Raw genomic sequence first — 27,989 nt, 5'->3', positions numbered from 1 at the left:
GTGTGGATGCCCCGGTCCCCATGGATAAGAAAACAAAAGCTACTGTGACATGATGTAAGGCTTTGGCCTCTTTTATTTTCTTTTCTTTTTTTTTTTTTTTTTACAGTCAACTCCACGTGTAAAAGACTTCATAAAGCATTGTGGCTCTGGCTGTACCCCGAATGAGCTGCTGGGGACGGGACTGGCTATTCCGAGCAGACTTCACCGGGACCCCCACGCGGGGACGGTCGCTGGGATTCTCCTTTATAATAAGCATGAGTTCGTTGAGTCTCCCTGAGACTCATCCGTGCCTTTGGAACAGCTGTTTTCACGACACAGAACAGGCAAGGCACAGGCGTGCAACACCTTGCACATGCACCACGGCGAGGTGATCTGATTCACAGAGGCTCACAACATATGGCAGGGTGGAAAAAAAAAAACGTCATCTTTCTAGCCCACACCATTCCACCAGACTCGCACGTCTAAAGGACACAGGGTTCACTGGACGGAGACATTTGGACGGTACTATTATGGTCAGTTTCTCTCTTAAACACACACTGCAAAAATATTGAACTTTCCATTCTATGAATATTGTAATATAAATATCTGTCTGCCTTTGCTGTACTTTACACACATTCGCTTAGCTGTCTCTATTCACCTACACACAGTCCTTATGGAGGCGTTAGACCCCTCTGATCTGGCACTTAAAAAACATATCAGATATCGGTTCGTGTTGGTTTTAGTCGGGGGTGGGGGGGAGGAGAGAGGGGATGGGGACATCCTTCAGGATGTGCTTGTTAGTAAGGCAAAATTATGCAAATGAGGAAATGTCATGGCGTCTTGGTCTGTTATGAAGCATGAAAAGTTAAATCACTAAGGGCAGTTCCGTTAGGAAAAACTGGCGTTGTTGACAAGGTTCCGGGTTTCTCCTCAGGTCAAGCAGTTACAGGTAACTTTCCCCGCTCACAGTAGGCTCACATTGCTCAGAATCCAAGCGTGGCCATCTATAACGCTTGCTTCCGCCTCAGAGGGACCACGTCACCAATCAGACTCTCTGGGAAAGAAAAGGGTTGGGCCCACGCCCGGATGCTCCCTGATCGGAAATTGGAAAACCATTTGCAATTTTGGTCATTGATATGTGAAAACTGGGGGTGGGGTGGGGTGGGGTGGGGGTTGGGGGCGAGGGAAGTCTCTGTTCTAAATTAAAAAACCGTGGTCTCCACTTCCACTTCCACGCCCTGACGGTCCTGAGCTGGCCCCCACGTGGCTGAACGGCTGCCTCAGAGGAATCCTTCCCTCCACGTCGCGTCCCTGACCAGGCAGCTGCAGCACTGGATGGCGGGCCACCAGCTGCTGCAGTTCAAGGGTTCCACATTGGCTTTGGCCATCATCACCTTAGAGCTGGAGAGGCCCAGGCCCGACTGCTGTGCTCCTATATCTGATCTGCTAAAGAAAGCACAGGTAGACATCAACTTGGCCCTTCGGGCTGGCCCATGGCCCTGCTTGCTCCTTTACGAACTCCAGAAGATGCAGGATGGCAGGAGTGACTGCGGCTGCCATGTTTTCTGTACGGGGTCATGCTCTGCATTCCCCCAGGATGGCAGACCTTGAACTCATGGGGAAGGGGTTTTGGCAGCGAGGAACAAGAATACAGGCAGTCTTCTGGCCAAGAGGATAGCAAGTCCTCTGGCAGAGGACTTGCGAGCTCAACACTGAGGACTCTAATGAATAACGTGAGCATGAATGGAGGATTATAGACTTCCGTGCTACATGAGTGTGCAGTGACAGGCACGGGGTCGGGGGGAATGCTGTTGTCAGCAGGACAGATTAGGATGAAATGGTAGATTAAAATGATGGTGATTGAGGTTGGAGATGGAGTTTCCTAGGATGGTACATTAATGCTATGAAGCAGGGGAGTTGTGCCATGTTCATAGCGCCTCACGTGACCACGCTGGCACTTGGCTGCCCATTCCTGCGTCTGAGATGACTCTGCTTCAAGGTTACCACTCTGTGTGGACACCCATCATTGCTGAGCAGCACAGTGTGGCTGAGAGGCACTCGGGAAGCCACACCTGACAAGTCTGTAGTTACCTGCCTGCACAACCAATTCTGTTTCACCCAGCAGCCAGCCCCTCTGCCGCCATCCCAAGGCCTCCAAGACCTGTGGGAACACAGCATGCTTGCACGCCTGTAAGCTCTTTGGCTTTATGAGTCTCATAAGGAGACTGGGAGACCATTCTACAGCAGCGGCTCTCAACCTTCCCAATGCTGTGACCCTTTAATACAGTTGCTCATGCTGTGGTGACCCCAATCATCATAATAATAAAATTGTTGCTACTCAACTGTAATTTCACTACTGTTGTGAAAACAGTAAATCTCTGATATGCAGGATATCTTGTATATGCAATCCCTGTGAAAGGAACAGGTGAACCCCGGGGGGTTGCGACTCATAGGCTGAGAACCACTGCTTTAAAAGCCCCACTGGGGAAGCTCCCCAGTCTCAGAAGAAAGTTAGGAGAGATCAGGACCAGCAGAGGTGAGGTGGCCTGAAGCTGTGACCCTGTCTTTCCTCTGCCCCCTCTCGGAGGCCAGGAAGCCAGGGAGAAGGCCGTACTCTAACTTTTTCCTTCCTCAGCAAGGCTGGTTGTGTCCCTCAGAGCTGGCCTAAGAGCTACGGTGAGCTCTCCTCAGCCTGAAGAACAGGGCTAGCTTTTTCTGTCCGATGACACAGGGTCTCACTGTGTGACCAGGGCTGGCCCAGAACTCACAGAGATCCCCCTTCCCTGGCACGCCCAGTGCTGGGATGAAAGGTGTGCACCTCTAGGCCAGGCTCCCTCACTGACCATTTCTTGCTGTTCCTCCTGCCAAGCCAAGCCAGGTCCTTCCAGCTTCTCAGACTTGTCCCCAACACAGGAGCAGCACTTCAGTCCCAGCTCCCTCTAAAAGATGGTCTCTCTGGACCTGTCCTGTGTAGTGGTAGCTTATGTCTTCTCCGAACATCCAGATTAGAGAGCATCGAATTTCCCCTGGGAGCTCTGAAAGCCCCCCCAGTTCCCTCATCCAGAAGGCTTCAGGCTAAGGATGCTTCTGTGGCAAGTATGGAGGGAATTACGAAGTCCCAAGCTGGAGTGGCTAAGTAGGCTGAGCCCAGCCTGCCCTGCTGCCAGGAAGAGAAGAGGACTTGTATGATGGCAGGGAAGAAGCCAGCTGCCTCTTTGAAGCTGTGCTGCTGTTGAGCCATTCTCAACACTATGGAGCCCAGCTGGCCAAGATGCCAGCTGGTAGCCTTGTGTCAGTCCTCAAGTTGGGGGCTTGAATGATTAGGCCATAAATTTAAAGGTGGTCTGTGAAGCTTTGTCACTGTGAACAGACCTTTTATGAATGTGCTAAGCCATGGGGTGGGTATGGGGATCGGGTATAGTCTGCTGTTGGATGCTCACTGTGGTCCAGGACCAGACAGGCCATATTGTGAGGCCAAGGTACCATTTAATCCTTTCTTTGGTTTTGCTTATAGGAGCTTTTTTTTTTTTCACATTTATTTATTTGTGTGTGTATGTATATGGATACTGGAGGACAATTTGTGGGAGTTAGTTTTCTCCTTCTGCTACATGGGTCTCGGGGATCAAACTCAGGTTGGTAGGCTTAGCAGCAAGCACCTTTACCTGATGACTCATTTCAACAGCCGCCATCATCATCATCATATATCATCGTCATCTTTCTGAGCCCAAATCTCATTGCAGCCCAGGCTGGCCTCAAACCTAAAACCCTCCTGCTTCAGCCAGGCATGGCGGTACATGCCTGTAATCCTAGCACTTGGGGAGGCAGAGGTAAGTGGATCTCTGTGAGTTTGAGGCCAGCCTGGTCTACAAAGCGAGTCCAGGACAGCCAAACCTACATAGAAAAACCCTGTCTTGAAAAACAAAACAAAAAAATCATCCTGCTTCAGCTTTTGGAGTAGTGAAATGCCAAGGACATGGCACCACAGCTGGCTATTGGGGGTCGCTCTAAAAAAACACTTTGAATGATTTTCAGTGCTGCTGGAGGCCTACTTTCCATTAATGGAACTCTGAGTATCTCTCACTAGAGTCATATATACCTGGATCCTGTCAATGGCCATCATCCAGGTAGGTCCTGAGGATAAGGGTGGGAGCTGACAGTTGCCAGGAACCTGGCATTCAGGTATCTCCAGCAAGATAGACGTGCTGACTGGCCTCTTGCTGCTCCATCCAGTGGACACCATGTGGGAATGGGATGGGAGCTCATTTCAAGGGCTCGCACTAGTGACTGTTCCCTGTGGCACTGGGTGTCTCCTGCATAGCGTCTCAACCTGTGAACCAGGGGCTCTGGCCATAAAATGTTCCTAAGCTGATCCTATTCTCAAACTCATGGAGAAAGCCAGAGAGCCTCCTACCAGAGTAAGGATGTGGCCTGTTGCTCTGTACATCTATAAATGAAATCACTTTTTGCTGTTTTGTTTTTCGAGACAGGGTTTCTCTGTGTAGCCTTGGCTATCCTGGAACCAGCTCTGTGTAGACCAGGCTGGGCTCAAACTTACATAGATCCACCTGCCTCTGCCTGACATAAAGGCGTGTGCCACCATTGCCTGGCTACAAGTGAAATAACTCTTCCTGGGCAGCTAAGGCCTCCACTGCCGATATACCACTGTGCATTGTTAAGACTGGGATCGCACCGGGGGCCTGGGGTCTGCTCTCCTTGCCTCTTTTAGTTTTTCACCTCAACATACAAATGGGAATCCCTATGGTTGGTTAGTAGAAACACAATCGATCCTCCTTCTGTCCCTACCTGGAAAGACCGGGGACAAGTGAAGGACTGAGACCATAGGAAATGGAGATAAGAGAAAGCCCCAAGGTAGCTTAGCTTGTCCTTTCAACTACCAGTCCACACTCCCTCAGCCAAACATTTCCATCTCCCAGGGCCTCCCACCTCCACAAAACCATCTCAGCCTCATGGCCCACACCATCACACTTTAAGAACGACCGCATGTCTACTCTTTCCATTATCCTGCAGGGATGGCAGGTTTAGTTCAGGAATTAGAAATACAGATAACCAACATTCAAATCCCAGCTCTCCGACTGCTTGCTGTGTTGCCTTAGGCAATTATAAAGCCTCTCTGGGATTTCCCTGATAAAATGGGGACAATAATAGTACCTAATCATAGGATGGTGAGGATTACAGATGTTAGAGCAGGTCATTACAAGAGCTGAGAACACATAAGCGAGCTGTCCCAAGCCAAGCTTTCTTAATAAAGATGTAAACTTTGAGGGCAGGCTATGCCTTCTGTCTTGGAGCCCATAGCTCTTCAAGAGGCACAGACTGCAGTTTCTCTCTCCTGTGATTCCTCCAGCGCAGCAGGAAGCATTCACAAGCATTCACAGGGGCCTGCAGCAGGATTCACTAGGGAATGGAGTTTGTTCAGGAGATCTGCCTCCAGAAAGGCCACAGGGGAAGCAGGCTGTGTACTACCACAGCTACGGGATATTAACAGGCTCAAGAAAAGCTACTGCCCAAAAATGACACCATAAAAAGCTCAAAATAAATGCAAAATTTAATGAAAACAAATGAGTACAAAGTGGATGGAAAGGAACAGAAACGAGTCAATGGATGGAGGAGTAAATGGATTAACAACTGAAGTGCTTTTAGAAATGCATGGTAACATAACAGACAAGCAAGCTGGCTTCCCTGGGCCTCCTCTTACCCAGTCTGAGCCCCAGACAAGGGGAGTCCACACAAGCACACAGCAACATATGCGGGGCCAGTCTGCAGGTCACAAGATGCCGGGATTCTAGTCACCCAGGATGAGGGAGAGCGGACATCCTGGTTGGCCTGGGATACATGTGCTTGATGGCTGTTGACTTGTTTTTCTGAGTGCTGGGGCGAGAACCTGGTCCCCAGTCATGCTAGGCACATTCTCTAGCTACGGAGGCACATGCTCAGTGTTTTGTTGTTGTTGTTTGTTTATTTTATTTTGACATGGCCTTAAACTTTTGATCCTCCTACCTCAGCCTCCTGAGTGCCTAGGGATCTGACATGATTACTTTTCTCCCTCAGAAGTTGGACCATAACTTACATGGTGATTCTACCACAAAACAAAATGACTAAAGGGGAGACATGACAGTAAATGGCCACATGCTCCTATGGCAGTCCTTGTGAAGACAACTGACAGGGAGAAAACAAAAACAAAACAAAACAGGAATGAATCCCAGCTGTACACGGGGTCACAACACCAATAGGCAAGCTTCATGTCTTTCTTGCACACCAAAGACTAAGTTAACCTCAGCTAAAGAAAACAAAATCCCACACAGCGGGAAAAGAGCTTGCCACGGCTGATGGTCTCCACAGGGGAAAACTTAGAGCCTAGAAAATGCAAGTTAGGTCTCTCCAGGGTCCAGGGATGCTGGTAAGCTTTGGGCCAAGGTAGGCACCGACCATAAACAGCACGTCCATGTTAGCAAGCTGCAGAGGACAGTGGTGGAATTGGCTGCCCCCGAGTTCCCAGCATGGACTACAAGCTGGCAGTCCTGTTATTCATACAACCAGTGGACCTGCTGGGTCATCCTGGTCTCTGGAATATGGCTAGGAGAGGCTGCTCTGACAGTCAGGCTTCGACCGACATGAACATGCTCTCTGTCAGATATTTTCCCAAGAAGAGCCACTGGCCTACAGTTCGCCTCTGCCTCACACACCAAGGTCCAGCATTGGTTCCACCATAACCAGAGATGAATCAGCTGTGACACTCAAGAAGCTTCTAAGGCCCGAACCTAATTCTATATTCTTAAGACAGTCTTTGTAAATAATATCAGTGTCCAGCCTCGCAGCCAGGATCCACCCCGGTCATGGAGGAGGTTTCCTCAGAGCATCGACAAATCCTATGGTCCTGCTGTGGGGAGCCTCTCACAGGTTCAGGCGGCCTTCGGGGAGTCCTGCCTCAATGCACTCACAACACCCTTCCCTTCCAGCTCACTCTGAATGAACCATCATACCAGGACAGGAAGAAGCCACACCGGTGGGGGGAGAAGTGACGCCGGCCTGGCCAAAAGGGGGAAATGGTGGTGGGGCAGCAGATAGGCTAAAAAACTGAATGCAGCAGAATCAGTGTGGTCCCCTCAGGTTCTCAGTGAGGGGCCCTCCGGGCAATCAGCTCCTCAGAATGAAGTATATGTTGGGGGGAGCACGGAACCCAGCCTGGTGCTGCCCCAGTGCTAAGGACATTATTTTTCACCCCCATTTTCAACCCTGAGGCTTGCAAACCATCGGGAACAGAGCAAAGTGGGTGTTTTTCAGTACTTTCCTTGTTTTTATTTTGTTTTTGAGACAGGGACTCACGTAGCCCAAGCTGGCCTCTACCTCACTATGTAACTAAGGCCTTCAAACTGGCTTTCAAACTCACAGGTCATCACACCTGTCAGGCAACTTCTTAAGGATCCACACACGGAAAGCACAGCTAGAAGGGGGAGATCTTGGCTGCTAAGTTTTCGTTTTCCTTTTCGTTTTCTTTCCCTCTCAAACTGTCCTAATACTTTAGACACCTTTATTTCCTTGCCCTGTGACTGGCCCAGGAAAGAAGTAATAATGAGCTAGACGTGACAGCCTTCTCCCCACTGAACACGCTGGTTGAGAGCAGGCAACTGTTTTGAGTCAAACACTGAACACACGTGCAGTTGGTCCCTGTCACAGGCAGCACCTTCTAGGGCAGAGACAAGGGCTTTGGGCTGTTGTTCCATTTACATTCACAGTAAAAAAAAACGCGGGCGTGGTCTCATTCGGGGTCCACTTCCGTCCATAAAGAAGTCCCAAACACTGTCAGAATAGGAACTTTATTTCCCACCTCTCCCTATATATTATAGGGGTGCTTTCTATATAAGGAGGTTTAGAGATCTTTTTAGTTAAAAAAAAAATTTCAGGGAATCTGTGTTACTTATGAAAATATGAAAGATATAGACATTATCTGTCTTTAGGCTGGTGCCAAAATAAAAATTCAGGACTGTGGAAAAAGTTATTGGAATTAAGCTCTCTAGGTTAGAAAAATTAAAATGAAGAGGAACCAGGCGAATTCTGCAGCATGCAAATACCAGACCACAGGCCACGCCTAGGGCACCACATGAGTCGCCGGCTTTGACGATGATCAGTTAGGCCCAGCATTGCTGGCTGGGCCCTCACTAGAGCGGCACATAACTGCTCCGTCAAGGAATAGTGACACTGTAAATGGAAGACCAGCCACCGGCTCTGGAAAAAATAAACCTTGTCAGTTTTGGATTCCAGCATTCATGGCTTTGACGCATTTGCATAGAGAGGGGTCGCTGGCCAGGCCCAGGCAGCCTAGGGCCAGCAGGTGGGGACAAGGCAAAGGCTGTAAACACTGGAGTCTGTACCGGCTCCCAGTCCGTCCTCACACCATGTTATGGGAGAAGGGTCACAAGGTGTAACTCAAGCAATTTAACACATGAAAGTCTAAAGTCCGCTCTCGACATGTAAATCTGTGCGTGCTTTAACTGAAAAATAAAAATAAAACAAACAGAACAAAAACAGACACATTAAAAGATACGCAGACCAAATCAAACAGAAGCAAAAGACAGCAAGGTGGACACTGGGAAAGGGCAGTCAGTTTGGCATTTGTGATGAGCAAAGCAGAGAACTCGCTTCAGTTTGTGGCGTCCCGGGCTGAGGGTCAAAATCTGATTGGGAAGTAATTTCGCAAAAATTGATTAAAATTTAAAGAATGAGTACAAACCAACCAAAGCCATTTAACTAAACGGCCATGAAAAGCACCCACTCCCCAAATGCATGCCTGGCCTACCCTGTCCCATTGGACCAGTGCAAGTGGAAGGTTAGCTCTGAACCCCAACTCTAGCTCCAGAGGTACAGCGTCCTCTTTCCCAGGGCCAAATTGACTGAAGCTTTCCACTATATCCAGCCAGCAGGAAGGGCTGGTCTTCCCAGCCTATCCTGGGAGACCAGACACGCGCCTCTGCCAAGAATTATGTCTGTCCTTTGCAGGGTGGGTGCCACCCTCAACTGTCCTGCAATCTCTATGTTTTCTCTTTCTTTCTTTTTTTGAGATGGGGTCCTAGGCTACTCTAGCAATTCATTACAGAGCCCAGATTGGCCTCAAAAGCTAAAAGCAACCCCTCCTGCATTTCTCTCCCCGTCCTGGGAACACAGGCTTGTGCTACCACACCTAGCTGGCCCTGGGGGCTTCTCCCAGTTTATTTGGGCACACTGACTACTGACCTCTACTTTCACAAGGTAGCCTGGGCTGAGCTGGCAGAGAACAGGGCAAAGTTGTTTTGAGTGTACAGGCTCTGTCCCTGTTCCCCCCAGAAGGAGGCGCATTTCTGAGCTGCCAGCTTAAAGCCCCGCAATGCTTACACCTCAACTGTCCTCCATACTCACTGACAAAGGGCTGGGCATGGGACGAGGGCTGATAGCAACGGTAAAGTTCTACTGGCTGAGGGGAGCTGAGCCTGGGGTCCTCTCTGGGAACAGGCGGCTGGGGTGGGAAAGACTACAAAAAGGGGTAACACCTGTCCCAAAGCAGAGAGCAAGCCTTGGGAACCACCATGTGCATCTAGTGCATTGTCTGCCCCAGGGAGAAGCACTCTAAGTTTGAGGCAGGAGAGAGAGAGAAAGAGAGAGAGAGATACAGAGACAGAGACAGAGAGAGCGAGCTTGTGTGCATCAGGGAATTCCACCTAGGAGTGAGGCAGGATACAGGAGAGTTTATGCACGAAGATGCATCCCAGGACTACAGCTAACAACCCACTGTGTGGCCCTGACCACTAGACTCCACTGCCCCCAAGAATGGAAGGCCTGGGTGCTTATATCCTTAAGCAATACAAGGGAAAACAGGAGCCCAGGAATGAGGGTGAGGATGGATGGACCTGCTTGCTTATTTTATGGATTGGCAAGGAAACAATGAGGCCAAATCTAGGCCAAGGGCCAGGGAAACTGAGGCGGATGGGAACACCATGGTATGGTGTGGCCTGAGTCTGTGAATGAGGTAGAGCAGGAGACTGAGAGCCACTGGAGACAGGAAATCAGATAAGGACACGGGAAAGATCAGTGGTAGCAAACTTATCTAGCATGTGCAAGGCCCCGGGTTCAGCCCCCAGAACCACAAAAATAAATAATAAATAGCTTTCCTAAAAAGGCAAAGAAAAGAGGGAGGCAGCAGGGGCTGAGTCTGGAAGCAAAGAAAATGCTAAGGACACATGACTAGAAGTCCTTTGTCTGGTAAGTTGACACACCTGGGAGGAGCCTCCTTGCCAACTGTCACTCTCTACAGGAACTGCTCCAGACCCTACAAGGGGAGCAGCGCAGCTCCCTGACACAGCCCTGGAGCCCGGCCAGGAGCCACTGTGCTTTCAGCCCAAAGGAGCTGTTAGAGACGACAGTGACTGGGACAGTGCTGACTGGCCCGCCACTGTGAGTCACCTCCTGCTAGGAGTCCCTGTTGTTCTGGGTCACCATCTACCAGCTGGCCTCAGAGGTCCAGGAGGCATGTGCCACAGCTGCTCCAACAGGAGCACGGGGTCTTTTGGCATCTGGCAGGAAATGAGGACAGTCCCACATTCATCGCTCTCCTGGCCTGACAGACTTGTCCCAGTCTCCTGTTGCTACACCTGCTTGGCTGTTTCCCTGCTACTCCCCGCCCATGTGACCCAGCTCCTTCACTACTACAGCAGTGATAAGGCCCCAGATGCTGAGGATGTGGTGGGAGAATGAGGGAGGGCAGGGAGGAAGAGAGAGAGAGAGAGCAAAGGGGACAGGGTGAGCATAGGCCATGGGCTGGATGGAGAGTAACAGCTGCAACAGAGAGAAAGATCCAGATGGTGAGGCATCAAGAACTCCAGTGCAAGAAACAGGTAGAGAGCAAGTGAGGAGGTGAGGGCAAACTGCAGTGAGCATGAGGGCTGGAGAGGTGGAGGGCAGGAATGACTGAGCCCAGGGGTAAGGAGCCAGCCCAAGGAGGGAGACATCACTCACTTCTTCTTGTCCTTGTCTTTCCTCAGGGGCTGTTGCGAAGTGGCGTGCAAGGCCTGAGACTGCAGGGCCTCCATGGCCGCCTTTCTGCAGTTGAAGGCTTTCGTCTCCTCCTCCAGCTCCTTGCGCTTCTCCTCTACCTTGCGCTTCTCCTCCTGGTGGATTCGCTTCAGGTGCTCAAACTTCTCATGGAGCTGGGGGAAAAGGGAGGCACCTGGGTGTGGGTGGGACAGTGGGTGGGACAGCCCCCCCAGCTCCACACCAGCCAGCCTGCCCTCCGACATTTCCTCTCCACGGCGCCCCCACCCCCAGGCCTGGCACACACCTCCCGCTCCTTCTCCTTCAGCTCTAACTCCGTCTCCTTCACTTTGTTGACGAACATCTGTCTCATCTCTTCCTCTTTCCTCTGCAGCTCGCTCAGGAACTCCTTCCTCTTTGCCTCGTATGTCTCCTGGAGGCTGTGGAGACCCAAAGGAGAGACCAAAGGTAGAACTGAGGCTGGCAGAGCAATAGAGCCAGATAGAGGCTGGAGCAAAAGAAAGCAGGGCTGCCCCCCCCCCCCAGCCTCTGCCTGAGGCGGTGCGGCGCAGGCTAGCACCTAAAGGGCTGGCTGTCGCCGTCGCTGTCCTGGAAGCCCATCTCCTCCAACTTGCAGCGCCGGTAGAGCTCGTAGTGCCGACTGTGGGTCTGCTCCCTCAGGTCCTCCATGTTGACCCGGATCAGCATCTCCCGAAGCTTCACGAAGTCACAGTGATTCTCGTTCTCCACTAGAAGCACAAGATGGACATGCAGATAGGTGGGGGAGCAACAGGGCAGCAGTTGGGCACCGCGGTGGCTCCGAAGCATCACGAGGTATGCGGACGGGCATAGGATGGTAAGACAGGGGGGTTCCACAGAGCAAAGCAAACACGAAGACGGTTGTGGGGACAGCAGGACAATGGCTGGGTGCCTCATGGCTCCACAGCATGAGGTAGGCGCGGAGATGGGCAGAGAAGCAGCAGGAGAGTGGCCAGGTGCCTCAGGGAGTTCCGCAGAGCGAGGCAGGCATGCAGATGGGCAGAGGGAGAGCAGAATGGTGGTTAGGGGCCTCAGCTGGCAGGACAAGGAGAGACGGAGCCAGGGTGGCAGCTGGGGGTGCACTTTTCCCACACTCACCCTGCACCACTCCCCAGGGGTACTGCCGTGCTCGAACTAGCTTGTTGCCCACTTTCACCTCCTCTGTGCTGCCCACCACGGCAAAAGGCAGGTGTGCCTAGAAAGGGGCCCAGGTATGTATGTGAGCAGCATGCTGGAACCAGGGGACAGACTCTCTCACCACCCCTGCACTCTAGGGAGGGGCTGCAGGCCTTTTACAAGGCTCTGGGGTCAGAGGGTCACCTCCCATCACTCTCAGAAGACTGTTCTAGACTCCAGACTGGGTGTTCCTGTATGTGGCGTGCTCTTATCGGGGCCAACAGAGCTCTCTGACAAAGACTGTAAGCCTGGTTCCTTCCAGATTCCCAACCCCTAGCCATGCATCTTCTCACTCCTTCAGGCATTACATTCCCACCCTGAGTCTAGAACTTGTGACCCTCAGATCTAGGCGACCCTTGGTGCAAACCCACTATCCAAGTCCTCTAATCCCGTGGCTGGCCGCAGAACTCAGGCCTGGGAGGTGTGTGGTGCCCACTTCTCTGTGCTGGAGACACTAAAGGTACCATACTGGCAGCGGGGTTCCCAGGGGCTGTCTTAGATTGGCATCTCCAAGCCCTCTGGCTCTGGAGGCCCCTCCCCGCACTCACGTTCATGACTGCATTGATCTCGGCAACAGCCTCGTCGTCGGTGGGAAACTGGTAGATCTGGACTCCGTTGCTGACCAGCTCACCCATGATCTTGATCTTGAACTTGTGGAGCTCGCTCTTGGAGATGGTGTCAGCCTTGGCAATGATGGGAATTATGTTCACCTGGGAGGGTCAGGAGAGGCAGAGCAGCCGGTGGGTTGGTTATTTTAAGTAGTGGTCACCAACTGTGGACAAGCAGTAGGAGCAGGAAACCAGGAAGAGAGCCGCTGCCATGAGCAGTACCAGCCCAAACCCACCCACCCGTGGCTGCTGTGATGCCTGAAACTGTAACAACGGGTTGTAAGACTTCTCAGGGTCCCGGCTCCCCAACATAACTATCCAGCCCCCAGCTTGGTCACCCTGGGCATACTCAACTTGGACCCTGGATACTCTGAAGGTCTTAAGTGGTTTGGGCACTGGCAGAAACAGTCGTGGTGACCAAGCCACCCACGAAGCAGGTACGATGACCCAGGAGTAGCAGCTATGGAAAGGGCCTTGAGCTATCCCAGGCCAAGATCACCCCATTTTTCATAGTGACAATTGACTCCTGAGATGGAAAGGCAGCCACAGGGCTGAGAGATAACTAGAAGGGACACATGTCCTCCAGGCAGGACCCCAACCCTTCCTGACAGCCCCTGAAACTGCCCTCTACCCTCGTTCACAGTTCAATCCTGAGTCGTCATTCTCCTCTCCTAGTGAGCTCAGAGGACAGCCAAGGGGAAGTCATGTCAGAAGGGAGAGACGTGCAGGGAGGAGCTAGAGACTAAGAGGCTAAGATGGAAGCCCAGACTGAAAGCCCAGACTCCCAGAGAGGACCAAGCTAACCACAGGATGGCCAAATGCAGTCACCACACCTCCTTCCAGAGGAAGGTGGCAGAGGTCAGGTGACAAACAGGGGCACCTACCTTGCTATCTAGTTTCTTCATGGTCACCAGATCCAGGGACTTCAGGGAGTGCCCGGTGGGCGTGATAAAGTAGAGGCAAACATGGATCCTCGTGTCGTGGTAGTCAAAGAGGGAACGGCGGATCTTCAACTCCTCCTGGAGATAGTTTTCAAACTGCGCATCGATGTAGTCAACGATGGGCCTGTAACTACAAACAGCTTCATCACCTGGGAGGCAGACCCTGGCTGCAGCAAGGGCAGCCCAGAGCCCAAGCCAGGCTAGCCCCTGGGAACAGCTTTGCCCTGTCTGCTATAGGAGGCTGGTTGAACCCTTCTCCTACAGCCCTTCCCCCGGGGCCTTTCTAGGTCACCTTAGGGCTAAATGTATGGGGCAGTTCAAAGCAGGAAGTCCTTGGGAAACTTTAGGACAGGGGTCAACCAGTGTGGGGTGGACGAGGCTAGGTGGGGCCGCCCTTCCCGCCTCTTGCCTGTCATCCTTATTGATCTGATCCCCAAAGCCCACAGCATCCACGATGGTCAGTTTGAGATGAACATTACTCTCTTGGAGGTCATAGGTCTGAGGCCGCAGGCGTACACACTCTTCATGGTGGCTGGCTTCCTCGGTCTCAAAGGTCGTGTTGAAGAGTGTATTCATTAGCGTGGACTTGCCAATCCCGGTCTCCCCTGGTGAGTGGCAACAGCAGGGAGAGAAGCGAATATCAAAGACTAGACCCAGGGCTCGCTCTAGCTGGCAGCTAGGTGAGGTGGGGACTTAAAGACCCTCAGCTCCAGAGTGAGAGAAGGAAAGCCTCCTGCTCCATCATTCATTGTCTCATTTCAGAGGCAGCCTCTGAAATGCGAGGGCCGGGTTGTTGTTGCTCAGTTGTAGAGTACTTGCCTGGCATGATAAGGCCCTGGGGTTCCATCCCAGCACTCCCCCAAAAAACAAAAAAAAAAAAAAAAAAAAAAACAAAACAGGTCTGTGAGATGGCTTAGAAGGTAAAGAAGCTAGGAACCCAAGTTTGTTCCCTGGGACCCACAGCAGGAGAGAGCGTCGACTGGCAGGTGTTCCCTCAAAAGGAAAAAATGTGTTTAAAAAAAAAAGGGGGGGGGGAGAAGGAAGGAAAAGGAAAGAAAAAAGAAAGAAAGAAAAAGGAAGAAAGAAAGAATATTCCAAAGGAGAGTCCTAAAGGAAGCCTTTGATGTAAGACATGGCTGTTCAGGGTCTCTCACATTTCCCCAGGGACTGGGGAAAAGGCAGCGCCAGGCGATGGAGATACCACTGTATGCTGGCTTCAGAGGGACTTAGTCACCAAACATATAGCCTGTCCTGGCATCCTCCCTCTTAGGCCAATGCGGCCACGGGTCCACAGAACAGGACCTGAAATCATCGGGAGCTGGTCCCCATAGCTGGGGCAGTTTTACTCTGCATGGCCTCCTTCCCAGGGGACACCTGCAGAGGGCCTTGCAGTCTTGCCATGGACACATGGAGACCTACTCCACCCCGTCAGGTTGTGTTTGTTCCAAGGTGTACTTGAGATTTACCCTGAGACCTGGAGACAGGGCAGGGTCTGGGCCACCGCTGTATCCCTGTCACACAGAAGGATGGAGGATTTTTGTTTTAAGATTCATTTTTATTGATGTGTGTGTGTGAGTATGTGCCTGTGTCTACGAAAGCCAGAAAGAGGGTGTCAGGTCCCTTGGGACTTGCGCTATAAGCAGTTGTGAGCCACCTGACATGGATAATGGGAGCAGAGGTCTAGCCCTTTGGAGGAGCAGCAAGTGCCCAGATAACCACTGGGTCATCTCTCCAGCCACGTGAAAAAAATTTTTCATTTCTTTTATTTATTTGCGGGGGGAGGGGGGTTGTTTGTTTTTTCCAGACAAGGTTTCTATGTATAGCTGTGGCTTTCCTGGACTCGCTTCTTAGACCAGGCTGGCCTCAAACTCACAGAGATAAGCCTGCCTCTGCCTCCCTGAGTGCTGGGATCATAGGCGTGTACCACCACAGAAGACCTGTTTTATTTTTTTTAATTGAGTTTTGTTTATTTTATCTTATGTGTTATGGGTATTTTGCCTGTGTGCACACGCTGGGTGCAATGGATCCCCTGAAACTGGAGTTACAGACAGGTGCAAGCTGCCATGTAGGTGCCGGGAATTGAACCTGGCAGGTTCTATTCTAGAGGAGCAGCCCTTGCTCTAAACTACTGAACCATCTCTCCAGCTCTGAAATTTTTTTTTTTTTTTTTAAATAAATGAGAACTGTGAACCTCAGGGTAAATGACCGTGAATCTCTATGATAAACACCCATTTTTAGTGCTTTAGACAGCATTTTCATGGGCCCACTTCTGTTTCCTCTTTGTGGCATCTGAGTCAGATCCTGGCTCTAACCCTGACAGAGGCAGGACCAAAGCCTGAACCGAAGATCTCCCTCAGCTTGGGAAGCCCTCAGCCCAGCTAGACAGGTGACCAGTACGGCTGAACACTGTCTCCGAGAAGTCTCCTCCTCCTTCTGCCACTGGCCAGGCCACTTACCCACACAGAGGATGTTGAAGCTGAAGCCCTGAGTGACCGACTTGCTGACCAGCTGGTCAGGGAGGCTGTCGAACCCCACATGGCCGCCCAGGGACAGGCTCCGGGGCTCGGGCTCTGCGTTCTGCCAAGAAAAACAGAGCAAGACAGTGAGCCCCCTGGGAAAAGATATGTGTGCATCAGAGCAGCCCTGACCCTGGTGCCCGTGTTCTCAGCATGGCCCAGGACACTCTTCGAAGGCACCAGGATGCCAACTCCATGTCATGCTCCCACAGAAGGAGCCCTGGCTTCCCAATCCCGCCCCCCAGCCACACACACACTTTTGAGACAGTCTGGCCTTGAACTTGCTATCCCATTGCTTTGGTCTCCAAAGTGTGCAAGATGATGAGTGTGCGCCACCACATCCAGCTCCCTGAGCTTTTCGTTAAACAGGAACTCGTGTAGTCCAAGATAGCCTTGAATTTGCTGCATAGCCAAAAATGACATTCTCATCTCTGCTTCCACCGCCTGTGTGCTGAATTACAGGCGTGCACCCCATGCTGGGTAGATGTGGTACTGGGGACCCCAGGGCTTTGTGCATGTTAGGTAAGCCCTGCTCTGGATCTTGGAGGCCCAGGAGACCCAGGTTGGAGTGTGGATATTCCTGCAGCCAGTTCTGAGAAGGTGGGAATGCTGCCACTCCCCCATGGGCCTTTCTTTCCCAGCCCCTCCGACTTGAGTCCATCAAGGGCCCTCCCTGTCAGGGCTGGCTGCTGATCCTCCACAGCGGCTTTTCCCTGCTCAAGTATCCAACACAGAGAGAGTCTCTGCTAGCAGAGCCAAGACTCCTGAGGATGGATGCAGGATGAGGGCTCAGGGAAGGCCTCTGCTTCCTCCTCCGTGGTGGCCTCTGGAGACCTTAGGCTCTGGGATCTCTGACCCTACCCAAGCCGTGACTGTTTAGAAAGAGGATGCTGGGAGGGAATGTGGAGGCCCGACCTCAGCGGAGATGTGGGCAGCAGGCCCTGAGAGCGCAGGGACCACCGGACTTGGTCTGCAGCACTAAGAGAACCCGTCAGGCCCAAAGAGAGAGTCAAGGATGGATTCAACTTTGTGTGGATACTTTCTCTGGCTTCTCTGGGAGTGGAGTGGGCAAAAGAGTCGGCGGGGGCAGGGCAGGTGGATAGACAGGAGGCCTTGTGGCTTCAGCTACCCAAGAGCCTCCTCGGCACCTGGGCATCAGCCCTTGGCAGCCACACCCTGTTGCCTTTGGCCAGTCCCTCTCTAGCCAGTCTGGCCTCTGGCACAAAAACCCAACCTGCCTTAGGATACTTAGAGCTGTACAAACCATCCCTAAGGATGTCTCTAAGCATCCTAGATCTTATGTGACCCTTCAAAGTGCTTCCAACAAGCCAGCTTTGCCCTAACCCTGTTTTCTCCGAAGATTCTTAGTGGGACCTATTTTTCACAATGACCCTTCCTACCTACTGATTCCCAGGGAATCATGTCCCACTCTAACCACTCAGGGCGAGTCCCCTTAGGGCCACATGTGTGACCTGACAAAGGGCCACCAGGCAGCTTTCTTTCCTAGGTGCCCACATCACACAGAGCCTTGGCTACACCAGGCCTCCTCCCTGTCTCCCCCGGCCAGGCAGTCAGTCCTTCCCAACAGGCTCGATTCCAGCCCCACTGGTTACTTCTAAATTCCTGTGTGGGGGGTGGGGGGGGTGTTGTTTTGTTTCGAGACAGGTCCAAGCTGGTATTGAACTTGCTGTGCCAAGAATGACTTTGAACTTGTAATTCCCCTGCCTCCATCTCCCCAGTGCTGGAATCACACTTGCTGCCGTACCTAGTTTTACGCAGTGCTGGAGATCAAGCCCAGGGCTTTGTGCATGCTAGGTGAGCATACTGCCAACTGAGCCATGCCTGCATTCCCCTTCTGTCACACTTATTATTTGTTTGTTCGTTTACTGTTGATTTATTTGTTTGTGGGGGTAGGAGTAGGGCTCAGACTCCTGGCTCCTGCAAGGGTAAGAGGGCAGCCTATCGGTTCTCTCCCTCCACCGTGTGGATTCTAGGGATTGAATTTAGGTCGGCAGCCCTGACAGCAGGTGTCTCTACCCACTGAGCCATCTCTCTCAGCCCCAAAATTCCCCTTTTAAGCTCAGCAGCTTCCCTGAACTGGGCTCCCAGGACTCTCTGCCTTCTTGCTGGCACCTGTCCCTAGCTGGCCCCTACACAACACAGCAGGCTGTCCCGGACAGTGGTCCTGTGTCCTGGCACCGATCCTTAACGTTTTATGCTTCCTGGTTCTCTACTCCCCACTTCAGAAAGGTCGACACAGGCTAGGGAAGCCACGTTCCCTATGCTTGCCGCCCTTGCCTGCTGTGACACCACCGCTCAGTTTTAGGTTCATGAACACCATCTTCAGCTGCTGTCACACTGGAGGTGTCGCCTGCCCACCTTACACAGGACTCCGTTATTCAGTCTTCCTTCCTGCTTGTGGCAGCCTGAGGATCAGGTGCAGGACAGAACAGTCTGGAGCTTATTTTTAGGTGAGACTGAAAATCTCCAAAATTGAAGGCGTGCTGTGCTTGCCGAGAAGGCTGAGTAGCTATTCGTGCTCTCCTTTCAAGGGTGACACACCAGGAGGCAATCCAACATCCTGTAGTCTGCCCCCAAAAGTGACCGAGTCAGCTGTGTGAAAAACACACACACACACACACACACACACACACACACACACACACACACACTCCATAGCAGAGAACTTGGAAAGAAAGAAAGGAAGGAAGGAAGGAAGAAAGGAAAAAGAAAGAGAGAGCAGGCCTAGGTCTCACACTGAGGACCACACAAGCCCACCTGCCAAGGCTTAGCAGCCCTGCCTGCCCTTCCCTCACACAACACAGTTCTCTCTGTGGAATTGTGTGGAGGGCGGGGAGGTCATCACCCCCAAGTTATTGCCCAGGCTGCACGTCTACCCAGGTCAATCAAGGACCAGAGTGGGGTGTCATCTTTAGTATACTCACAGAGAGAAACGGCTACTGCCTTGACAGAGTAGTGTCCTTCCCTGTCCTCAGGAGACTGATGTGACCTTCCGGCTTCACTGAGAGACGGCTCTCGCTAAGGCCGGCCTTCCTGATCACACATTTGGCATCAATAACTCGTGACCCAAAATGTCCTACTTATTGCAGTCTCACTGTCCCCTCTGACGTTCGCTGGCCTGAGCAGTCATAGCAGAGGAACAACTAGTAACGCCCAAGGGGTCCCCTACATGATGCAGCGACCGGGACTCAGCCAGAACATCAGGTCTCCCACTGGGTACCAGCTCTGACATTTGGCGGTAGCCAGTCAGCATGATGCCAAAGCAAGTGGCTCAGGGGGAGCCTTTATGATCATCTGGGGGAGCCAGTCTAAAACTAAAGCCAAGAAAATGCCAGAGCAGCTAGGGGGGCCCTGTCTGGCCTACCTTTGGATCCCTCTCCCTGTGTCCGGGCTCTATCTCCAGCTGAGTAGAACCTTAGCTTAGTGCTGTGGTTGAGGATGCCTTGACTGCTACTCTCCACAGAACAAGGCACAGGGTCAGGACAGAGTGGGGACCCTCTGGAAACTCCAAGAAGGGGCAAGGAGTTTATAGCCTCGGAGGCAAAATGGAGGTCACCAGCCACTTGCTATGAGCCACTATGTGTGACCCAAACCAACAGAGCTACAGTCATTGTGTCCCATCCTGTGTGGCACTAACCAAAGCCCGGCCCAGCAGGGATGGAAAGCAGAACAAGCCCTTAGCCAAAGTGCTCTGCTTCCGCCACTCTTGGAAAGCTCCCAATCCATCACAGTCAGTCATTGCTGGACACATCTGCCTTGTGGCAGGCACCGGGACAGCCAGCAGTGAGGAGGGGAGGGCGCTACAGCCTTGACTCCAGGCTTGTTCTAAACTCAAGTGCCACAGAGGCCAGAGAGGCACCGTATATGGCCAAAGAGGACTGACAGAGCAATGCTGAGGACCCCCACAGTCACAGCTACTACTACTGAGTTCTAAAATATACGGCTTCCATCTTACTCCACACAGCAGACCCATGAGGTTAGAGTGTGGTTTCCACTGTACAGGTGAGACCGCTGGGGCACTGGGGCACAAGTCATTTCCAGAAGGCCATGCTGCTCAGGATCTGCGTAGGGGTGACGTGACCGGGAGACTTACACTCTGGCCAAATTACTCTGGTTCAAAGACAGCAGCTGATATGGTCAAATGTAGAATCCTTCCAGAAAGAGGTAGACATGGCAGAGCCCATGCTCAGCCATGGCTCAGGGTAGCCACAGGTCTGGGACTGCTGTCAACAGTGAGAATGCAGGTCTACTGTTGCCAAATCTGAACCCCACCCCCACCCCCCAGAGAGCCAAGCAGGCCTTGGCAACACCTTCAAGCAATTCCAATGTTAGGGAGGCTGAAGCAGGAGGATTAGGAGTTCAAGCCCAGCCTGACCTACGCAGAGAGACCCTGTCTCAAAACACAAACAAGCCACTGTGTTGGTGGTGCACGCCTTTAATCCTGCACTCGGGAAGGCAGGGGCCTCTTTGAGTTTGAGGCAAGCCTAGACTACAAAGGACAGCCAAGGCTACACAGAAAAACAACAACAAAACAACTAAACCAAAACCAAAACACCACAAACAAGGCAGCAATCGTGACACAGCACATGCCATCTGAAAGGCCCCAATTTCTAGCCTTAGTTCCTCCCCCAAACAAAACAAAGTGGAAAGGAAAGAAAAGATGTACAACATTAAGAATAACTAGGGATGACGGCACACACCTGTAATCTCAGCACTGAGCTGAAAAGACGGGAGGATCAGGAATTCAAGGCCATCCTTAGGACAGCCTGGGCTGTTCTTTTTCCTGTCTCAAAAAAGAAAGCTGTAAAAAGGAAAAAGAAAAAACTAAGCAAAAGAAAAGAAAAAGAGGAAGAAGAGAATGCTGGGCCCAACACGGTGTTCAGGCATTTTCGAGAACAGATCTAGACCAAAGATATTACTGTGTGAGCCAGTCTGGTAGGAAGATCTGGGAAGATGATGTGTCCACGCTATTCTGGGGACATGGAGGCATGGGAGACTGTTCCATGAGGATGAGCCTTTAGGTTAGCAGGCCCTAGACAGGGGGTAGATCTTGCTGACTCCTGCCCTTTTCATATCCAGCAACCTAGGGTGCTCATTAGGCGCTTTAAACATGAAGACCCTTTGGGCACAGAAAGGGGTGGCAGCTTGGAGATGTACACACAATATAAGGCCAATATCCCCTCTTTAATCACTAACAAGCTCCTGGATCCTGAGCCAAGCCCCTGGGTTTCTACGTCACCCTTTCTTTGGCACATCAGAGAAAACCCAACTAGGAAGTGCAATCCTGCACGCCTGGCCATCCGGAACAAAGCAGAGGACCTTGTTTATTACACAGCCCACTGGGTAACTGGGACATCCCGCTCCCGGTCCGGAACTGCTCCGTCTGAACCCTAACTGACGAACACAACAAACTGCCCATTTTACCAAGAATTGAGGTGGCATCTGGGAAGAAATCAGGTCTCAAAGCTTGCCCCTGCCCACAAAAACAGACTATCCTCAGAGACTGGAAATCTGCTGAGATTGACGAAGCTGTGGATGATTAAGGAACCCCAAACAAGCTGGTTGTTGGGGGAAGGTGGGGCAGCGCAGAAATCAGACACACAATCTAAGAAATGTGGTTCCTGAATCCTGGATGCAGAGCAGCTCCCTAATGCCAGGCTTTCCATACGTCCCTAGTACCTTGGTCTCTAAACACATCTGTCCCTGTCTCCCATGCCTAGCATCCACTGGCCTCCTAGACTATCTTAGGGCTTAAAATTCAGAAGGCTTTATCTTCTTGTTCATCTCAAGGCATCCATGGTTACCCTGTCAGTTAGACAGGAAGCCCACTCCCCAGGAGAACATGAGGCCCTGGGAAGACCACTCTGAGCAGTGGACCCAGGAACCACTGTACCACGGGGAGCCTTCTCCACTCATGCTCCTGGCACAAAGCAGCTTTAGCTACTTCCGAGCAGCCTGGGCCTTAAAAATAGCCAGAGCAGAGGCCTGCGGGCCAGAACTGTGGTGTTAAACACAACTGTCCTTGAGCCCAAGAGGAATCCTAGGAATTTTCCCAGGAAAGGCTGAAGCTCTGGTCCCAGGATTGCAAGCAAGCTTCTAAACCCAGGTCAGAGGTTACGGGAAATAACTAAAAGGCTGTATGTAGGAGGGCAAAGATGGAGATGCTGTTATCCTGGACCTAAGGAGAACAGAAGGGACACACCTGCCCTCAATCCGGAGGACAGCTGAGCTGCAAAGTATCTGTCATTGCAGCAGAACACCTGGGAGGAAGACCAGGTCAACCTTCATAGTGCCACCACGGTGAGGAGGGCTGCCGGGCCATCAGTCACTCTCACTGGGCTAGTCATTCCCGCGCTCTTGTAGGAAGGCCAGGTTATCCTTGAGCCCCAGGACTTGGCCTTTTGCTTCTCTGCCCAGGACACTCTCTTCTTTTTCTGACCGCCAGACTGTAGCTCATCAACCAGGGATGGTTTGATTCGCACTTCTACCAAAATCAGGTTTCCAAGGGGAAAAAAAAGAAAAAGCACAGACCTTGGGCCCATGCCTGTCCCCGCCACCCACAAGGCCTGGGACACAGACTCGTTCTTAGGCTTTGATGTGTTGCTAGAGGAAAAGGAAATGTTCCATCCTGCCGCTGCACATGTGGGGCGCCCTGCACAGCAGCACCGCCTCGCTAGGGGCTGACTGGGGCAGCCACCACTGTCTGCAAATGGGGAAAGCCATTGAAAGCAAATGGTCCAACCTCATTGAAAGAAGGAGGCATCCTTTCCTTGTGAATGAAGCACCAGCCTTGGAAGGGGGACTGTGGGTTCCAACGTTTCCTTGCCTTGTTCACCACCACAGGACGGGGTGGTGGTGCTGGTTAGGTCTAGAGGATTGGCCTAGCACCAGCCTCGGTCGCCAGAGGTGGCTACAGCTATGCATCTCTGATGCCCATTCACCCCAAGAGGCAGACAAAGGAGCTTCTCTGTCCCTGAGGAGAATTCTGGGTCCATCCCACAGGCCGCCCCTCCCTCCCAATGCCCAGGTCCCCAGTGGCCCATACCCAGAAGGCCCCTCATAGAACAGCCAGAGAGCATGATCAGAGATGGACTCCCGCCTCCTCTGTTCTGTCCCTCTATGTGCCTGGGAGCCACTCGTCCTAAGACTATCTAATGTGCCCCAAAGCAAACAGGGCAACTGTAGCTATTGCCAAGAAGCCCCCTGCCCCATCCTCTGCTGCCTCTTCCCAACCAGGCTTCCTCACATGAGCCCTGAGGATGCACACAACTCCTACAGAAGCTAATAGAGAACATTCCAGCTCCCCAGTAGGGCGTTCTGAATCTTGGAGACATCCCTTTCCCCAAGCACATGTGTCTCCCTCCTGCCTAGCCAGTTCCACATCTGGCTGACCACAAAGCGAGTGCATTGTAGGAGGTGGCTGGAGGGTCCCGAGACCCTAAAGGCGACACAGAAACAGGAAGCTGAAGAGGCCCTGAGAGACAGCTGGAGGCCAGCCGGTCCTTGCTCCTGTGCCCAGTCATCCCGCAGCTGGGCAATGGCCCCAAGGAAGCTGGGCTTCAGCCATAAAGACATCGGGATAGTTATTATCCCAAACACAGCCTAGGGCTCAAAAGTCAAGCTCCTCAGGGGGCCCTCAGGTGGAAACTAGCATCTGGGTATCGGGCCCATCTTTGACTGGCCAGCAACCAAAATCTGCTTCCTCACCCAACCTCAGCCTGCTGACATCAAAAAGACGATGAGCCCAAAACATCTATTGTCCTCCCTGCCATCCAAAGCTTCGGACAAGCCCTGAGTTCTCCACCTCCTCTGATCCTCCTCGACAGTGGTCAGTCTCTTCTTGCCTCAAGCAGTCCATAGTTGGAGGCTCTCTTGGTTCATCAACACCTTCTCCCCAGACTCATAGCTCTGATCCATTCCATAAAGTCCCAGTAAGGTTGGTCCCCTAGCGTGTTAGGTAGGAAAGGAAGGAAGGATCTCCTAGAGATCAGTGTAGAGCTGTGGCTTTGCCTGGGGCATTCACACGTGACCCCTCAAGGCTGGTGACCTCCTGCTGGGAGCTACACAGACATCTCTTGCTCAGCTATGTTTCTCTCCAGAAAGGCTCAGCAAGGTTCCTGGTCATTTTCACAAGATAGGGAGATCCCAGGAGACAGGCGCCTTGAGCCACACATGGGTGAGAAGGCTGCCTCCCACATCTCTAGCTTCAGGACAAAATAGGCACTCCTTGGATAGCATGCTTGTTGGGGAAGTGTCAAGATTACAGGGGTGACAACGGATGTAACAGATGGTGCCGGGGATAAAGCAGAGATGGGAGGGGTGACTGGCTGGGGAAGATGCCAAGTATGAGGCAGCTTCACGTTTCTTCCCTCACCCCCGCAAATCTTCACTTTGCCCGGGACCGGCCAGGTCCCTCGGCTAGCAGTCTGAACCTTGCTTCATTAGATGCAGACAAGATGGTCACAGGATCTAGTCAGGGTAGGAGGAGAGTGAGCCTCAGAATCAGAGACCCAGGAAACAAGAGAGGGGCCCTAAGAGTATGGAAGGAGTCTGACGGCCCAAGGAGGGCAAGAAACGACAGAACCTGTTGGGGGCTGTCCCCACATACATAGACACCAGCCAGCAACCTGAGCCCCTGAGCTGACCCAAGGCCGAGCAGGACCCAGTCAGGGTCAAAGATATCGGGCCAACAAGATGGCTGTAGGTGAGGGTAACTGCTGTCAAACCTGACAGACTAAATTCCATTCCCAGGACCCGTATGATGGAAGAAAGTTGTCCCCCCCACCCCCCGCACACCATCACACATGCATACCCACATACGTACATACTCAGACAACATATATACAACACGTAAATAAAACACAATTAAGATGGGCCTCTGGTGTATACATCATGCTGGAAAGAGTTGGTCAAGATGCCAACACACCACCAGGCATGGTGGTGCATGTCTTTAGTCCCAGCACTCAGGAGACAGAAGCTGGAAGATCTCTGTGGGTTCAAGGCCGGCCTGGTCTACATAGTGGGTTCCAGAACATCCAGGACTTGTGTAGAGATACCCTGACTCAAAAACAAAAAAGATGCCAACACATCTCCATCTCAAAGTACTCACTCTGTGTTCATTTTTTCTTCCAGGCAGCACAGGGGACTGAACTGGGCTTCCTACATTAAGTAAGCTGTCCACCCCGAGCTACAGCCAGATCCCTTCTGTGTGATTTTGTAGGCTCCAGATTAAGACAGTTTTCAGGTCCTCAGGAGCTGGTCTGTCCACCTTTGCACAAACCAGAGGGACAGTGGATACCTGCCACAGTGCCACCAGATCTTGCAGCTGGCAAAATGTCCATCCAGCATGACTCCCATAAGCCAAAGACTACAGTTAACCTTCAAGAAACTCTCTAAGGAATGAGTGTGGTTATGCACAAGATAAGGGAGGAGTTTACCTTCCCAGGATGACAAGGAAGGGAAAAAAGAGACCAGACTTCTAAATTCTGGCCAAACTCCACCCAATATCTCCACCCAAATTCAATCCCATCCAAGTCCTCCCAGGAGGCTGATGGCCCAGAGTGCAGAGGGCGGAGGAAGGCAGCCATCCCTCTAGTGTAGCCATCATACTAAGCAAGGCCCCAGGATGCCAGCATTCCAGCTGCTCCAGTCTGTCCCCTCCCTGTGCTTTGGCCCACTACGGGGATAATATGAAGACTTCCCACAGAAACGGTCCAAAAGCAAACAGAGGCAAGGTCCTGCCAAGCCACAGCTGCACAGTGTAGACGCTTAGCTGACCCTCTGAGGATGTCTCTGGCCACAGCAGGATGGCAGTCGCTGCAACCAGGCAAACACATTCCCTGCAGCCGTCTCACCCACGGCTGGGTATTCCCTGAGTCCTTATCAAGTACCTCACCTGCATTCCTTCACTCAATCCACACAACTCTGTGAGGGAGATACTGTTTTCCTCTCACCGTATAGATGAGAACGCTAAGGGTTAAAGAGGAGCTTGCCAGAGGTCCCATGAGCAACAAGTGGCCTCTCCAAGAATCCTCTCAGGCCACTAACGCCTATTGCTCTACACACACTCTCATCTGGGCAAGATCAACAGTCAGTCAAGCATCTGACCTCAAAACAAACCCAGACATAACCTTCTGGTCAGCTAAGCACCGAAAATGCCGCACACAGACACACACCTCTTTTGGTCTTCATGGGCTCGGCAGGTTTATAAGGACTCGGCTGTTTTCCTGCAGTACATAAATTCCATTTACAGCCACGGGAGTGAAGTGGATCTTGCTTTGGCCTAGCCTCTGCATCTGCTCCCCACGTTGTCAAACTTACTTAACAGACACACAGGCCCCCTGCCCAAGGAGCACAGAACACACCAGTCTACACATTACGAAACCAAGAACCCCAGCTTTGTTATGCATATTCCCAAAGACCAACAAATGTATTTTCAGATTAAAGAGGAAATTTGCATATATAAATTCAGATGACAGTATTTATAGCATAATTACATAAGTCCTGGCTCCTTTATTTAGCCCCAGAACCAATTCGTTATCGGTCACACATTCAGAATTCTCCCTCCCAACAGCCCTAAACCCTCCTCCACCTCCTCCCTCCCTTCCCCTCCTCCCCTTCCAGCCGACCAGGGCCTCTCATGCTGGCAAGAGGACACAGCTTCCTTCACTGTCACAGCCAAGCCTCCCAGACACACCCAAATCCAGCCTTAGACACCAAGACAGTGCAAGACAACCCCCAAAAGGCCTCCCTCCGCGTGCAATGGCCTGGCTCAAGTCCACAGACACCCGCGTTAGGACCACCAAGTGACGTCAGCCCGGAGGAAGGCAGACCCCTGACTGGGGCCCAAACAAACATTCAATGGGTTGGATCTGGAATCACTTCGGCTTCTGGGAATGGCTGCCGCAGACCCAGCGCTACCACTGAGGCTCTGGACCTGTCTGGAGTCGCACCTAGGGTTTAGGCTAGGGGATAGGGGGAGACGTGGAGAGGATGAACAGCAAGGCCTGGGTTCTTCCGGACCAAAGTCTGCAACTCCCCTGAGCTCCTTCGGGAGTGTGTGTGCTGGGGATGAAAAATCCCTGGATCCCTGGCGCACCATCCTCACTCTTTGCACCCAGCTAACAGCTCCTGCGCGACTAAGGCAAATCCCCAGAGATGCAGGAACACCTTGGGAGAGAAGAGTTGGGGGTGTCCGGGATCCTCCCGTCTGGACACGAGTCTGTCTTCACACCAGCCCAGAGCCACCTAGGTCTTGGCTTCTTCCCCCAAAAGGAGCTTCTGTCGAGCGAAGCCTGACACTCCGAGGCCCCCTCCCGGGGTTGGCTCCGGAGTCCCCGGGTTCGAGACCCCGCCGTGAGGTGCTGACAGCCCGCCTCGCGCCCCCTCCCGCGCCCCGGCGCGACGCGGGCCTCACCGAGATGCGTTCCAGGTCGGTGGCCGCCATGGCGAGCTGCGCACCGGGCGGGCGGGCTGCGGGGAGCGCCGGGGCCGCGGCGGGGACGAGCCGGCTGCGGGACGCGCTCCGCCCGGGCGGCTGCGGCTGAATGGATTCAATATGGCCACTTCCTGGAAACTCCCCTTGGCGGCGGCGGCGGGAGAAGCCGCGGAGCCGGCCCCGCCCCCGCCCGCGGGACCGGCCTCCCTACCCGGCTCGGCCCCAGCGCAGCGCGCTCCCCGCGGCTGGGACC

General features: G+C 52.5%; 1 protein-coding gene across 7 annotated transcripts; it reads right to left on the bottom strand.

Annotated features, from left to right (window-relative positions):
• Positions 1 to 48: 48 nt before the first annotated feature.
• Positions 49 to 27,989, bottom strand: Septin8 (septin 8). 7 transcript variants are annotated; one of them, XM_055602786.1, is made up of 10 exons: positions 27,716 to 27,989; positions 16,219 to 16,339; positions 14,172 to 14,367; positions 13,706 to 13,892; positions 12,762 to 12,923; positions 12,136 to 12,232; positions 11,579 to 11,747; positions 11,306 to 11,438; positions 10,984 to 11,174; positions 49 to 1,425 (listed from the first exon to the last, which is right to left on the bottom strand). In XM_055602786.1, the coding sequence occupies exons 1-10, from the start codon at positions 27,743 to 27,745 to the stop codon at positions 1,260 to 1,262; spliced, it is 1,452 nt and encodes a 483-aa protein (XP_055458761.1). In that variant the 5' UTR covers positions 27,746 to 27,989; the 3' UTR covers positions 49 to 1,259. The 7 variants fall into 7 exon arrangements, with proteins under 7 accessions (XP_055458761.1, XP_055458762.1, XP_055458763.1 ...); XM_055602787.1 differs by having other exon boundaries at positions 49 to 1,422; XM_055602788.1 differs by having other exon boundaries at positions 13,706 to 13,886.

This window comes from Psammomys obesus, unplaced genomic scaffold (assembly GCF_907164565.1).
Source record: "Psammomys obesus unplaced genomic scaffold, mPsaObe1.curated_primary_1811, whole genome shotgun sequence".
In the NCBI taxonomy this organism is placed as follows: domain Eukaryota; kingdom Metazoa; phylum Chordata; class Mammalia; order Rodentia; family Muridae; genus Psammomys; species Psammomys obesus.
This window is presented reverse-complemented; position numbering and strand designations above follow the sequence as displayed.

Bases quoted from the DNA above. Each gene is read 5' to 3' on its own strand.
- Septin8 (XM_055602786.1), bottom strand. From the start codon at position 27,745: ATGGCGGCCACCGACCTGGAACGCATCTCG. The intron at 12,233-12,761 runs GTGAGTGCGGGG...GCCCCTTTCTAG, and splicing joins AGATCAATGCAGTCATGAAC to GCACACCTGCCTTTTGCCGT. The intron at 11,175-11,305 runs GTGTGTGCCAGG...CTTTTCCCCCAG, and splicing joins TGAAGGAGAAGGAGCGGGAG to CTCCATGAGAAGTTTGAGCA.